The 16,628-nt window shown below is 34.1% G+C and overlaps 1 protein-coding gene across 2 annotated transcripts; it reads right to left on the reverse strand.

Moving 5' to 3' along the window:
• Nucleotides 1-1,646: 1,646 nt before the first annotated feature.
• Nucleotides 1,647-15,607, reverse strand: LOC117918284 (chaperone protein dnaJ 16). Of its 2 annotated transcripts, none has more exons than XM_034834806.1 (12): nucleotides 15,247-15,607; nucleotides 12,714-12,837; nucleotides 12,441-12,523; nucleotides 12,178-12,289; nucleotides 11,986-12,090; nucleotides 4,849-4,899; nucleotides 3,303-3,392; nucleotides 3,097-3,205; nucleotides 2,825-2,973; nucleotides 2,661-2,714; nucleotides 2,350-2,567; nucleotides 1,647-2,202 (listed from the first exon to the last, which is right to left on the reverse strand). In XM_034834806.1, the coding sequence occupies exons 1-11, from the start codon at nucleotides 15,381-15,383 to the stop codon at nucleotides 2,355-2,357; spliced, it is 1,227 nt and encodes a 408-aa protein (XP_034690697.1). In that variant the 5' UTR covers nucleotides 15,384-15,607; the 3' UTR covers nucleotides 1,647-2,202; nucleotides 2,350-2,354. The 2 variants fall into 2 exon arrangements, with proteins under 2 accessions (XP_034690697.1, XP_034690705.1); XM_034834814.1 differs by having other exon boundaries at nucleotides 1,647-2,253.
• Nucleotides 15,608-16,628: the final 1,021 nt, after the last annotated feature.

A 16,628-nucleotide genomic window follows, 5' to 3' on the forward strand; every position in this document is an offset into this window, starting at 1 on the left:
AAAAAATAAAATTATATATTCAATATCTACGATACCCTCTTATCTATCCCTCCATAACCCTAATCTTTTCTACTCAATTTCTTCATTTTCTTCCTCCTTAATTTTGTGTTAGTCGTCACCAGGCCGTCAATCACCCCCAATAGTCTGACCGTGTCCCCTACAAAAAAAAAAAAAAGGAGGATTAAAGAAAGGGAAGAAATTGAAGAAATTAGGAAGAAAAGAAAATCTCGAAATAGAGAAGAAAAAAAATCAGGGTTTTGGAAGTGGATGAGATGAGGATAAAGAAAGGGTATTTTGGGTATTGAATATATAAATTTTATTCTTTAAAAAAAAAAATAGGAAAAAGGGTAGGTGCACGGGGAGTTTAGATAGATGCAAATAATAATTCTTTTACTAGATAAACCTTATCTAAAAGTTTCAATGTATGTACAAATTCAACACTCTACAATAATATAGATTGGATATTGTATTTTAATGGAATAGGATTAGAAGATGGGAATTTTAATAGGACTGAAATGACACTCGCTATTTTTTATTCCAGATGTGAAACCAATTGAAGTGGAATCTTGTAAAATAACATACAACTTAGATAATATTTAATATTTAAGAAATGAAATGATGACAGAGATATATGACAAGGGAATGAAGTCATGGAGGCGTCATCAGCTGAGGGCGGTGCCAGCTTGAGCATGATAAGGACTTAAAACAACATTTAAATATTCCACATGTTGCTAATCGCACCGCCTCACACGACTCAGACCTTGTGACTTGGGCAATCCATTGTACAACTTTCGGTCCGGGCGAGTTGGCAACTATAAACGTGTTCGTTGTGAAAATGCACAACACAGCCCAAGCATTTCGTTCAATGGAATTACGAGTTCCGTCTAACTCAAGGGGAGACACGGAAAAAAGGAGCACGACATAATTGAAAGGGGATAAACACAGACACAGCCGTCTATTTTTCCGTTGCAATTTTTGAAGTCTGCTTCATAAACATCATGGGAAAAACGTGACTTGACTTTTGTTAAGGACGAAACAAACTTGAAGAGTTCATGATGCCATGGGAGATAGAGATATATTGCTTTTATTGTATTTATTTAATAAATTAATGGGATGAAATAAGCCTTAATTTATGCATCTAATCCTTCCCATGTTTTTACTTTAAAAAAAAAACACATTTATTATATAAATTCTTTTAACTATTTTAAGTATTTACATGTAAAAAAATTTTATAAAAATATACTTAAAATATTTTTATCCTGAATAAGGTCAATAAATTTCAAAATTTAGGTTTCAATGACTTTTTGAATTAAATAACCCTTATTTATTTATTTTGTTCGTTGATAAATACATGCTTTCACTTTGGGTCTAAAAATCAAGGCTGGCGTTCCCAGCTATCGCTACGTTCTGGTTTTTCAGGATGTAATGATTTCGCTTAAAGGACCTTCAAATGCCCTCAAACTCCAACCAATTAAGTGGCCTGGATTTGGATCAGCAGTTGGGAACACAGCCTCAATTTAACATTCAATAGCCAGCCCCTCATATTAGGCACCGACGATGATCAGAGGCAGTAGTAATTCCACTGCTAATTTTCATCAAACGATGAATGCTTTCAATCATAGTCGTATAGCTAAGAAACAGCCCTATTTTTAACCCTTCGTCTCAATACACAAACAGTTTACAAAGCCACTGGCCTCAACCACTGTCTCTTGGATTAATGAACCACGTAACAAGGACAAGAAGGAATAAGAAACAAAAAATTCGCCACTGCCTGGGATTTCTCATTAATTACAGTGGATTAACTGACCTCAAACAGTTTCATGAAGCTGAAAGTATGCCTCGATGCCCATGGATCCCCAACCACTCGGGTGGATTCAACCTGCTCCCATATTATTCTTGGGCTTTTAACCCAAAAATAACCCATCCTAAGAGTCAAGGCAAGGAGCTTCACAAATAAATCATGCAATTTACAGGCAACAATGCTGAGAATACTGGGAAAATAGCTAGAGCATATGACCAAAGGCAGCAAAAAGGAAAAAGAAAATAATTTTACAATAACAACCGAGTTGCAATCCTTTACATGCTAGAGTAATGGAGTCGTTCCACCTGAACCATCATCTCCACTTCATCTTTGATGAACAACAGTCTGGTGCAGGATTTGCTTCATATATTTGGCTTACACAAATGTGGAACCACTGCAGACTGCAGGCAATATATAATTTATCACTTAAGTGTTCCCGGTTTAAATTTTTCCTGTACCATTAAGGAAACTAGTTCTTGAGTATAATTAAACCTAATGTGAAAATGGGAAGACAAATCATAACAGGAAAAGGTTCTGCCAATTCTCACCCAATTCAGCAAGGCTTGCTCTTATCCACCTTTAAGTGGATGTTGTACCATTTCTTTTTCTTTGGCCTTTCCCGGAACGCAGGTTTCTTATCTTTCACTTGACCGTCATCTTTCGAATCTTTCGAAAGGCCCCTGTTCTTGCTTCTACTTCGTTTTATTGATGGAGCACTGGAGTATGAGGCATGAATTTCATTCCTTTGCTTGAGAAGGTCATCAATCTGCCAAACCAACATCAATAAGTCAAGAAGAGCCAAAACAGTACTATCAAAAATAGAGAGTTCAGGCACAAAGCTTTTAGTGTTGGAACTGACGGCTTGCATTTCTTGTGCATATCTACTGGTCATCTCAGTAAATTGTGTAAGGACCTGTCAATACTTTGAAACAATAAGCACAAAACAGGAAGGGAAAATGAAGTACAAGAAGAAAAAGAAAGGTCCTCTCATGGGCAACATAATGCTTTCGACAAAGTCCATACCTCTCGGTATTCGGTTTCAAAATTTGAGAGTTCCACCCTTTTTGTTAGTATTTGGGCTTCCACAGCTCTAAGATTTTCCTTCTCTTCTGCAAAAGGAGCTGTGCAAAGTGCTTCTATTGTGTAGCTTACACTCTTGAAAAAATTGTCACCTAAAGAAAGGCACCAGAATACATGCAAAATGTAGTAGTTAGGTCCATGCAAGTACACAATTAAGAAGAATGAACCCTAAACTGGACATAGAAGGTCCCATAAAGAAGGAACAAAAAACTGACCATAAACAGCAAATACATGGGTACCAGCCTTTAGTTCAGTCATTTCACAAGGTTGGAACCCATCCAATCTTTTGAAGAAAGCAGAATCTGGATCCTTTGCAGCTGCCATCTATAGACAGCACAAAACCAAATGTAAAATTGACGAACAAAACCAACACCAGAGAAAAAGAGCTGACTTAAATATCTTTACAATATTATTAACTCACCGAGTTAACTGTTTGATCCAACCGATAAACAGGGAAACCAAGAAAATACATTCCAGCAGATGTAACCTTTCCTGTTCTGGCACTGTCCTCCTACACCAAAATTAAATTAAATAAAAGTTACCTCAAGTGAAATAGTGGTACGAGCATGTCCTAACAACAAATTCACTAGAAGATGCCAATTGAAACTTTAATAAATCAATTCAATGAAGCCCTAATCCCAACCAAAGTGGAAAGAACAGAAAAATAAGAATGGCATCAAGATCCAGGATCCCCAAACTTGCATCATGACTACCAAACAACTAAATAAAACTAGGGCATCCAAATGTTGTGATCAAGAAGAGAGGAGACAAATAAGAATATAATCAAGGGGAAGAAGATTATCGCTTAAAAATTAATTTTGAACATTGGTGAGTGCATTGTTATGGCACAGTATTCAATTTCTTCAACAAAGGTGCCAAACTTGCCCTTTAAATTCTACCCCATGTCTCTTGTATCATTTTGTATTGATAAAAGAAAAGGAACAACTGCAAAGGGAGGAAAAAACCTCCTTGAATGAAAAGATATGGAGAAAACAAAATGAACAATGAAAGAAACCAAGAGTAGTATAATAAGGGAGAGAGAAAATCGAATCTACAAAACACAGGAAAGAACAAAGAAAGCAAAGAACCAAAGGAACTGTTAAAACAACCTAAGGACTATTTGCTAAGGAGATGATACCCTCCAATGAAGTTCACATTTGCATTGAGGAATCACAATCCATTGGTTATGTTGAATTGTGTAGAGCCTAATTATACTATACACTTTTTTGCATAACTGTAGATCAATAAGGTTAATGAGGAGAATAATGGGGGGATGTTGAGTTGTGTAGAGCCTAATTATACTATACACTTTTTTCCGTAACTGTAGATCAATAAGGTTAATGAGGAGAATAATGGGCTCCCCCCACTTGTGGGTTCAAGGGCATGAGCCCCTGAGGAGAATTTTTTAAGGGATATTTTAGGTATTCTATACATATATTAGTTTATCCTAATTTTCATGTTATATAAGGGATTATTAGGATGACTAATTTTAAATACGTGAAAATAGAGGAGAGGCGATTATTGTAAGGTGTGAGATCATCCTGTATTTTTGGTGTATGTAGCTCTCACATTGGGAGTGAAATACTATAAATCCTATGTGTGTTTTGTCTATCTTCTATTTCTTGTTTATTATTGGCCTCATAAATAGAGATTTGTTTCTAACAGATTAGACCATACATAAGAAAACTCATGATTTCAAAAAATTCCAATTGGAAGTGAGCTCAAAATAGGCATAAGCTGCAAACTATAAATCGGATTATTGTGCAACCAGAAACCAAGTGTGGAATGCAAGTGCATCTTGTAGAGTATCAAAGAAGTTATGTCAAGAAAATCTTTCATTACTTCAGTTCTAGAATCCAGCTGTTCTTCATTTGTAATTTAGATATCATCGTAGAGAATTCAAATAGACTGTTCTATATCACCCAGATGATGCATCCCCCAACAGAACTGCAGTTGAAATGACCTACCTGTAGTGAGAGGTTTAGTCCACCACCTTCCTCTTGATCAAAATACAATAGCTGCACAAAGCCAAGACTGTTACTCACAGTGCAACACTAGTAGTGATAACATCTTGGTAAAAATTCATGAAACTTTTCAATGTAAAAATATCAATAGAATGCCAGAAGAATTTTACATATCTGAATTTAAAAAATTTATCAAATATATATATATATATTGGAAATGTGAAAGAATTCGATACCTCATAGTTGAACAATTCATGCACAAACTGCCCTTAAAAAAGGGTAATAAAAGCTTCAATGTGTGAATATTTTTAACTTAGATTAGAATTGCATTAACTGTGGTTTGACAGTTCAATGCCAATGGTCCCTACGATCAAACTATAATTAAATAAATGCCATTTGGAGCAAAAGCAATAACCTAAAAAGCTTAAGCAAATTTTCTTTTTTTCACATAAAGCAAAGATCTATCAAAAATAAAAGCAGGGTAAAACCCATGATACATGAAGTTCTCATATTCCTGAAAACTTTTGCTAGCTACCAGAATTAGATAGAGAAACTACTGAAGAATATCACAAAACCTACAAGACATTAAGAAGGCGAAAGCACATCCATAAACCTAAAAACTAAATACTTAAGCCAATGTTTCGTTAAGGAGCCTATGATAACAACTTCAGAGTAACGTCTTACAGCACAAGACTTGGAAGATTGGAATCCCTTCCAAAAACAACCCAGCAAACAATAATGTGTAATTCTTCAAGAACCTTGTCGCTTAGTTGTTTGCACTTATCCAACCTCAAAAAAGATTAAGGCTATGTTCGATTCCCGGAAAATTTGAGGGAAAATGCAAGGGAAAGATTAACTCACCAATATAAAGATTAAATAATTTGAAAATACATAAGTTTTTAACTAATTTTAATTATATCTGATTTTCTTTGGTATTTTCCATAGGACAACCAATATGAGAAAATCATTTTCCTTGGCATTTTTTTTTTCTCTCCTTGGTATTTTCCAAGAACCAAACATAACCTAAAATTCATTTTCAGCATCAGTCGTTCTAAGCATGTCATAGTAAACAATAATGAAGCATTCTCCACAAATGTTGTTGCTTAGTTGTCTGCACTTATCCATCAACCCAAAAAGAGGTTAAAGATAGTTCTCAACCTTCACCTAACTCACCCCAAAATGAGAGAACTAAAATGCCCAAAGATCAGAAGTCATAGGCAATCAAATGTGGCACATTGAAAACACATGGCCTAGGTGCATAGGTCCACATGGACTCATGGACTGCACAAAATTGGATATCAACAATCTCTTATCTGTTTTAGACTTAGTACGTTTTATTCTTATTCCTAAGAAATGAAAACAAGAGAAAAGTAGACAATCCCTTTTTCCCTTTTTGATATGCAAAAAAGTAGACAATCTCTTTTTCCTTTTTTGATATGCAAAAAAGTTGACAATCCATTTTTTATTATGTTCTTAATTTATAAATATATTTTATTATTATAAACATTATTTAAAGAGTTGGTTTTTAAATTTGCACAAAATTCTAAATAATTCATAAGACAGCCAAATGCTAGAATGGGAATAAAAATTACCAGAAATTTCAAAATGTTGACTTCAACAAAGCATTAGAATGACAATCTCATATCACACTCCTAGCTCATTTTCGAAAGTATGAATGTATGATCTTCATTGAAACAATCACACCCTAACTTCTTCAACCAGCCCCTTTAGTAAACTAAGCTAATCCTTTCACAGTAGAAACCATAATTTCCCCTTCTTCACTCAGACCAAAAATCTCCACTACAACAACACAAATCACACCACTTTCCTCCATAATTTATTCACTTTGTTCCACATCTTCAGAGCCACTTGTATGCACTAGATTCACTAGCATGACAAGCCAAACTCCATAGGTCTATTAGAAAACTCCAAATTCACAACATGATACTTGAATTCCATCACAAGCCCTGTGCAAAGAAGTTACCTTGTAGCTTCTCAGCCCATAAGCAACTAAAACTGGGATGGACATGACTTGGTCCTAAATGCCATTGCCTTGAAAGAGGATTCTACCAGTATCCCAAGATTGTAGCAAGAGGCTTCACCAATTTGATTAACTCCTTTTTCACGATGAAAGTTGTAGTTCTCATATTATAATATAAAACCACCCTATGTTAAGCAAACACAGAAGTCACCATGTGAAGGTGATAGGACCAACAATAAGGGGGAAGTGCTAGATCAAAGCTTTGGATTAGGGTCCATGCCTCATCTAATAATAACCAAGGAATGCTGATACAAACAAATAAACTTCCATTAGGTCACAATTTTAAATTCCAATAAAGTTGCACACTTTCAAACTAACCTTACGTAACTAACATGTTATCAAATGGTTATTTAAGACCCTCCAACATAAAATAGATTAGAACCTTTTTTATAAGTATGGATTTAAATTAAGATTAGGGAAATTCACCTCAAGCACCTACCCAGCTTACCTAAATAATGTAAAGAAATATGTTTTTGTTTATGTTTTCTGCATGCCACATGAACTTATAGGCAATTGCCGCTTATATTAGTGCAACATGTGAGCCCTATGAGACATGAGTTAATCAATGATCATTGCAGTTTGTTAAGCTTTTGGTCTTGAGACTGTTGTAATCATGCCATGAGCATAGGTTTAAAAGGCTCAAGGTGCACCAAGGCGCAAAGTCCTCTTGGAGCCTAAGGTGCAATGCGCACCTAAAGCATGGGCTTTAGTGAAGTGAGGTGCACCTTATTTTACAGATATTTTTATATAATATAATCAAGTGCCCAACAACTTTCCTCTATTTTTCCCCTTCTTCTTCGTCTTCTCCTCTTCTTCACACTGTTCAGGAGGCTAGGGCATTTTTTTTTGTGTTTTACAAGTCCAAAACGAGCATATATTTGGTTTTGGAAGAAGAACAGGCCAAAACGGCATCATTTTTGGCCAACTTTTTTTTAAAAAAAAAATAAAATTAGACTCCAAAATGACATCGTTTTGGAGCCTAATATTTAATAAATTAAAAATTAAAAAAAAAGGGAAAAAACAACATTGTTTTGGCCCCTGTTCTTTTAAAAGAACAAACCAAACGATGTTGTTTTGGTATAAGGAAATTCAAAAAACAAAACCCTCGTCGTTCTCCCTCCAACTCGTTATCGGAGGATAAGAAGATGACCAAAAAAAAAAGACGACAGAGGATAGAGGAGCACCTGTTGGGGGCGTTGCGCCTGGCTGAGAGGCAAGCACCTTACATGCCTAATTAGCGCCTCCGTGAAGAGGTGGCGCCTGCAGTCAGGTGAGGCGCTAGAGGGTGGCGTCGCGCCACCTTGAGCCTAGGCGCACCTTTCACAACTATGGCCATGAGTTTTGTGTCATGTTTGTAGCTTTGTCTCCTTCCATGCCACAAATAGGAGGGGGATGTTTTGGCAACCTAGCCTAGATACTCATCCCTTCGTTGGAAAACTAAACTTATTGGGATGCCCATGAAATGTGGATGCTCACTAAGAGCAAATGCCAAGGAAAGAATACGATTATTTCACTCCATTAAGATGAAGAGGTTGACACAATGACACAACTTTAATACGACTAAAGCAAAAATAGATTGATTGTAGTCATAGTTGTTAACTCATAAATTATATTGTGTATCATTTTTCTATTTTGCCATATCATATCATGTCTCGTAAGTCTTTTTATACAGTAAAAAATAAATAGAAAGAATATGCATACATGTAAATATATATATATTGGAAGCATGAAGTATAGAGTACTATATAACCAATTTTATGAAAGATAATAGGCTTCAAAGAGCAAAATTATGTCATAGTGAATAAATGGGTGTTGGCAAATAGATGTGCTCTTGGAAAATGCAAAGAGGAATCAATAGATCACATTCTCACTCGTGGTCCCGTAGTAAGATCACTTTGGCAGCTTTTGTTTTCTTTGTTTTGCATTGCTTGGGTCCCTCTTTCATCAGGGAGAGAGAGGGACACCCTATTAGGTTGGTGTGGTTACTTTGTAGGGAGGAAACATAAGAAGGTTTGGAGAGTGGCTCCCCTTTGTATTTTTAACAATTTGGAAGGAAAGAAACTAAAGAGTGTTTGACAATAAGGAGCAGCCAATTCAAGCATTGGAACGTTATTCCTTAGCAATCTTTTGTCATGGGTAGCATGTACATGGAAATAGACTCAATGTCTCTCATTGATTTTGTAGATTGAGTGGGTTTTTGGTGAGGGAGGGAGTACTTGTCTTTTGGTTGTCCTCTTCCTATGAGGTTATGCCCTTTGGCACCCTTTGTATACATCCTGTATACCTTGGTGTACAGCATCCTCGTTCATCATTTATAAAATTTAACCCTTTACTTATCAAAAAAAGAGAAGGGTTAAAATTATGTCATACTACATGAAAACGTTGAATACTAGAATTTTGTAAAATTCAATTTAACCAAATATGAGTTTAATGCAATGATTTATGATACTTATAAAAATAAATAAATAAAATAAAAAAAATGCATTGATTTATGATAAACTCCACCAAAGTTAACTTTTTGAACTTTTAAATATGATTTTTAGTTCCAAATTATACCTAGGTATATGTGCTTGTATGTGTTGTGGATATGTTTGTCTTTACGTGTCATCTCCAAAGTTTCAATTTTACACTCATCATCATTTTTCCTCACCAAAAAGAAAAAACTTCTAAAAAAAAAAACTAATATATTAAATAAATAAAAAATTTGATCATCATCATTTTCATTGTCAATATCAAATAAAATTCCTCAATATTTATTTTTAGAATATATTTAGTTTTTCATATAGGATTATTTTACCTTTATCACTCTCTTTTATGATAAATATTTAATATTACCATACATTTTAAACAATTAATATAATAATTCTTTCAAGAAAAAAAAAATTGAATTTGATTTTTCTCAAAAATTATCAAAATAGTTGAAGGTGTAATATCATTCTATCATATATTGTATCGTGTGTTATATGCATATCATAAGATATATTTATGATAAGATAGGAATTGTGATACATAACAATTTCCATTACAAATGTATCATATTCAGGATCAAAATCTCAGCCAAGATTAGTACAACTCGGCCTAGTCATATCCACCTCGACCATGGCCGGTACCAGGTTGATACCCAAGTTCAATATTTGGTTGACTTGCAAATAGAATCAGTTGAATTGGAGATAAATCAACCGTCTTGAAGCAAATCAAATAGCCACTTTGATACAACTCCAAAATTATGCCAATATTGACCCATTCGGGCGATGGATGATGGAAAAAATGGTAATGTTGGAGCCAAAATGGTGGAGAAAAGAAAACCAAAACCCATAAAAATGAAGAGTTCATGCATCTTTATCCTTCAAACTTCGCATTTTTATAAGGTTGTTTTGTCTTCAGTTTAGAGCCTTCAAAAATGGGAATTGTGCAGAGAAATAGAGAGTCATCCATTTAGGAGTGATATGGGTATTGTGAGATGAAATGGGTCTTGTGCAAAGAAGGGAAATGGGTATTTGATAAGGTGTATGGGTATTTGATAGGATTAAGAATTTAGCTTTTGAATTATGGACATTTTTTTTAAGTAGATAATGAGTATTTGATGGGCATTTTTATTTAAATAGATAATGGAAATTTGATTAAAATTAGGATTTAGCAAATAAATAATGAATATTTAGGTTTACATCAAATAAATAGGAAATGAATATTTATATAAAAAATAAAATTAATGAATATATTGGAAAGGAAAAATGATGTTTATATTTTTAAAGATGATTCATGGTTGTAGTTTTTAAAAAATTCAAAATATTTAATTTAAACAAATTTGTTGTGAAAAATAAATTCACTTTTTATTATTTTCATCTTCAATAAACATTTACTATTAAATGATTAAATTTTAATATTGTTATAAATCATTCCAAAGAAATGCTTTTATCACAATTTGAATAATTTTATATATAATAGAAATTTATTTTATTAAATTTTTAGCCTATCTATTTGTATTTATTTTTGAAATAATTTTTGCAATCTTTTAAAAAAAAAATTAAGCTTTTAAACAAGAATCTTTTATGTATCACCTAATACCAATCTAACACGCCATGACCGATGTGCCTTGAGACCCATCGAGTCAATGATTGACACTACAACTTTGAACCATGATCATATCATAACTGTAGTAATTACCCTTCCCTTTGAGGTAGTAATAGGGAGATTTACTTTTCTTTGATCAATCTTAATACTTTCAAGAACCACTTCTATCTCCTTAGGTCAAAGTATAGTTGCCTTTTGGTCACATCATCATAATGATGATGAGCATGCCAAAAGTCCTTGTGCACATTAGTGGTGTCTCCAATGTTTCTAGTGCCTAGTCCTTTGGGATTGATTTAAAAATCTTGAATTGCTAATTAGAGATGAAGGCTCAACAAGTGGAAATAATATATTAGACAAATATGAAAATAGTCTTGGCCAATTTGAGAGAAGAAAGGTCTAAAGGGTGTACCTCCAAATTAAGGACAACGATCACAATTCAACTCCTACATAAAGAATTCCTCCATTTATAGGGAAAGTCTGAAAATTCACTAGAAACGGCTAACCAAAGAATCCTGCACACTATTGCAGTATCTATGAGTCTAAATACAGATTTTGAAAGCTAAACAAGCAAAACTCTCCTTGGAATTACTTTCAAACTCAAAAATCCATCTCTCCTATCAATCTCTTCCCTTAAACTTAAATACTTCACCATCCAAATGACTATCTTCTCTTACTCAAAACCCTTGTATAAAAAATTTTCAAGTCCATATCATCCATACATCTCTTGCCTTAAGCTTAGATACTTCAACATCCATATGGAAAATTTCAGGACCATTTCATCCATAATTCTAATCAATGTGGAAATTTTATCAACATTAGCTAACACCAAGAGGATGTTTTATTTTATATCTTAGAAAGTTTTTCTATAAATTTTTATGAGTCAAGTTTCATATAATTTTACAGGACACTAAAAGCATAAAACATAGAAGTTACATGTGGTTTTTTTAAAATTCTATATTTTTTTATGAGTGAAATTATATGTAGTTTTTATAGAATTAAGAGTATTGGAGATCAATAACCAACCCTACCTTGAACTTGCTTTTGTCTGATGATTGGACTCGACACACAAATCCAGTTTGTGCTTCCTCCTCTGTTAGTGTAACAGAATAGAAATGAGCACATTGCTTTTCTACCTGTTAAAGGGTATGAAAGATTCAAATGGGCACACTACAATTAATTTTTAGAAAAAGATTGTTGGACCAGGGATTTCAATTGCTTACCTTCTTAACCACTGGTTGCCCCAGTGGAAGTGGTCGAACAGTCACCACGCCATTCAGGGCATCCTCCAAGACTGTTGCTGATACAGTGGTCTTGATTGGTACACCAAGTTTACTGTTTACATAATAAGAACAGAACTCAACACATTATTTATGGGGCTTGCATGTGTTATGAGAATGATCTACAAGTTTAAATAATTAAAAATTAAAAAATAAATAAAAAATAAAAACTGAGGAACTAGAGGTCCAAGTTTAAAAAGACACACCTAAAAAGAGCAGCAAACATAGTGTTCACAGCTCCCAAATTGGAAAGGTCTAGCTCCAATTCTTGGCCTTCTGACTCAACAGCCTGAAAAAGAGGACATCAATATTATGTTAGGAAATCACCAAATTAAAACAAGCAACAAAACGGGTTAAAGCCACAGTTTAATCATTTTAAATTGTTAACAAATGAAAATTTCAAACTTTCAAAAAAACTCCAAACTATAGTAAGAAGAGACAATACTATAGAAAAACCTGACCTCCTTTACATATCTTACCTCAAAACCTGCAGTATCATACTGACGCCGTTTGTCTGGATCAGACAAGATATTATAGGAAAAAGTGACCTCTTTAAACATATCAGCTGCTTTTGGATCATTTGCATTTTTGTCAGGATGGTACCTAAAATTCCATGCATTAGCATTAATAATAATTTAAACCAGTAAAACATAGAGTAAGTGAAAAGTGTGTTAAAAAAACATCAATGACACAAGATGTTACAAACATACAAGGTAATTACATTAACCCAATCATTAGTTGAGAATTAAATAAACTGCAGTCCTAAAACACGTACAATTACTGGCAGAGCCAGCTTAGGAGCAAGGGGGGCAAATGCCCCCCACAAAATCTAAAAGTTAACACTTAATGTGGAGGATTTTTCAAAAAAATAAAAAGATGAAGCTACTTGCCCCTCATAAAGATATGTAAGTTAAAGAAAAAAAGAAAAATCGCAAATAAGAATCAATTTTCTGTATATATATATATTATTATCTATTACAAGATTTAATAATTAATCTTTAAAGGTTTGAAAAAAGATAAAAACATAATAACCAATTCTCTGTAGTTCAAAAAAATTACATATCAAATTTTTTTAAGTAAATAACTTTTAATTTAAATTACACAATCTTCTTAATCTACTTCAATTTAACTAACTTTCTATTAAAAATATCCTAATTCTTTTTAATTCTCTTACGTTTTAAATAAAGTTTATTACAAAATATATTTCATTTGAATTTTCTTTGAAAATCTTTTCTTAATATTTTGTTTCAGTTATTAAAATTATTAAACTCAAATTTATAAATTTTCGTTACCAAATTAAATTTATTACAACAATTAATTTTATAAAATATTTAAAAATTTGCTAAAATTTTTAGATATTTTATTTATTTGGAATTTTGATCTAATCATGTGTTTAATTTGGTAAGTTAGATTTTCTTAAAAAAAAAATTATAACATTTACTTATATTATGTGATTTTAGACAGCCCTTTTAATAATAAAATATATAAGCCTGTTTAAATATGAAAGTATGTTAATATTTATTTAATTTAAAATTTTGTAATTCAAATATTGCCTACTCTCCCCGGCCAAAAGAAAAAAGAGGGCTGCATTACCATGACTTTTTAATCAGACTACCAGTTAAACTACAAAGAATAAGATAGCCCCCAGTTGATATGGATCTACATATTACAGCATAATGAATCACTTCCCTCAACAATCAACATAATAACCCATACAATCTGGACCCTGGTTAATAGTAAAACTTAATAAATGGATGTCAGGAACTGTTAGGGATGAATTAGGTTCATGAAGCTAGGTAGCATCCATCCCATAGATGCATGAGGAATGAAATCTTCTGACTTCTAACAAGCAATAAACATTCTAACGTGATCCATCCACCAAATGAAACCTGAAGGGAATTAAAATAAATAAATAAGCAGCAATAGAACATTGGTTTCTTTTTATCAGCATTGTGTAGAGGCCTAACTCCTAAAAAGACAAAACATACCAGAGAGGTTGACATCTATGGAAGTTCCCTTATTGCTTAGCCAAATGTGAAGGAAATAGGTTTCTTGCTTATGAAACATTGTTCCTTTTGTGATTAAGCTTCTTGGTCTGACACAAGAAATCATCAAAATCCACCTACTATGAACATTAAGAATTAATACATCTTCACCAGCAAGAAAAACAAGTGATCAAAACCTAACCATAATGAAAATGCGGTGAAGAAACTTATTTGTCTTACTACCAATCAGGGTCCCAATTGGCCACAGTTGTCCCTGCCAAACTTGTCCACAGTTCATCCTAAACTGGGTGGGATCAACCATGCCTATATTGATCAGTTAAGCTGGTTTCAGATTTTAGGCGCAGCAACAAGTTCTATATCTCTGCCAAGGACCCAGCTTAGAGTAAAAATATAGGAGCAAATATATTTGGATCATGAAATCAAATATATTTACATATTTGATAGGCATATTTAATTTTCAAATTAGCTATATCATATATTCATAATCACCGAAATATTTCAGCACCATCTTTGGTTCAGACCAGGTTTAACTCCACGAAATTGCCATTACGCACAATGGGCTGAGCTTATAGTTCAACTAAGCTCTAATCAACTTCAGCACAGCTCAACCCTGTACCCTTAAATCCTCCCACAATTAGCAAAATCGATCATTACTACTAATTCAATCAGTTAGTAGAGTTAAACGATCAAAATTTTACAAGCAACTGCTTCCAATTCAAACCGAACCTGAGTAAAAGAATCTCGAAAAATCAGGTTTTGTTATAATACAGATATTGGATCAATAACATCACAATGAAATACTCTTTTACGGCGCCGACAAATAAATGCTCTCATCTCTACTATGCGAAGATCCAAACAAAAAAGTAGCAAAATTTCATCAATGATATATTGAAGAACATGGAAGCTAAATGAAATCGACACTTGAAAAACAAAGCAAAGCCATTACACGCTAAGAATCAAAATTAATTAAAATGTAAGGGAGAGAGGGTTAAAAAAATTCGCATACTTGAGAGCCATTTTCCGGTAAGCGGATTTGATTTCCTGATCCGTTGAGTTCCGCAAGACTCCGAGAACCTCGTAGGGGTCCCGCCGGAGCTGCTTCCCGGCATCAGTCTTCTCCGATTTGGAACGGTGAGCCGGCATTTTCAAATCTAAATGCAGAACCCTGGAAGCCCAAAAACCGATAATCACTGGGATGAATCTCCCATTTTCCCAAACACTCCCGGAAAAACGGTTGTCTGGGAGCAATCAAAAGGAAGTGAAAAACCCTAAGGAAGATAAACAAAAAAAAATTACGGAGCTTTGGAGGAGAGGGAGAGGGAGAGGGAGAGAGAGACAAGAAGGCGAGAAAATGGAGGGGAAATTAGATGGCATTTTATTGCTAGGCTAATATCTTACATTTTAAAATCCAATGTGCGTTTGCATACAAAACGCGCATATACTTGAAGTGTTGAGTACTCACGCGAGGTGGCGCGTGCGGTGAATTTGGGCCGCTCAAATTTCGGTGGTGCGTAGCGTGCACAGGGCCCAACAGGGCTTATGTCAATGTTCAAAATTGTTGGGAGGGAGCCGCGGAAAATTCATATCAAAGCGACTTAGTACTAAAAGGTAATCTACTCAAAACCTCAATCACAGCTATGTTTTTTCTATGCCTTTATACAACGTATTCTGATCAAAACTCAACCCTTATTTTCATTCCTTTCCCACTTCACTCTCATCATTTCCCATTATATTGCCAAGAAATTTAGGATTGAAATCAATGGCGACAGTTGTTTTAAGATTTCTTCCTCGTCTATTCAACCAGGATAAGACATTTTTTATTTGTCTCTTTATGTAGAAATATCAAAAAGATTTTCTAAATAATTTTATTATACTATTTTGATCTGTTTTACCTTTTTAGCTCACATCCTAGAATTCGATCAGCTTTCATGCTAGAACGCGGCTTTTACCGTGAAGGAGGAAGCATTCATGGAAGGTTTCATGCAAATGAAAGACGCTAAAAGACACCCGGCTTACATCTTGACAGATGTACACACCAACACGGTTTGAAGAGAGTGACCACAGCAACTTTGCCTATGTTTCCCCATGGCCCACGTCCCTCATACAAGGGTGGTGCCCGGCCTCCCCCGCCTCCTCTTCACACCTCTGTGGGGCTGAAACCATCATTTATTAAAATACATAAATGGCAAAAAAAAAGTGGTGTGGTTTTGAGTCTTCTTTCTGGGTTATAATTTTCCAATCATCCCACACTTTCTCCCCCTTTTCCATTTTTTATTTGACTCGATCGGCCTATCATTTACTTGGATGTTTATGGATACCTAATCCACAATGGTAGGTTCAGAAGCTTCCAAAAAGAATCCCATTACAATGAAGTCGTTATATGTATCT

The sequence above is a fragment of the Vitis riparia genome, chromosome 1 (assembly GCF_004353265.1).
Source record: "Vitis riparia cultivar Riparia Gloire de Montpellier isolate 1030 chromosome 1, EGFV_Vit.rip_1.0, whole genome shotgun sequence".
In the NCBI taxonomy this organism is placed as follows: domain Eukaryota; kingdom Viridiplantae; phylum Streptophyta; class Magnoliopsida; order Vitales; family Vitaceae; genus Vitis; species Vitis riparia.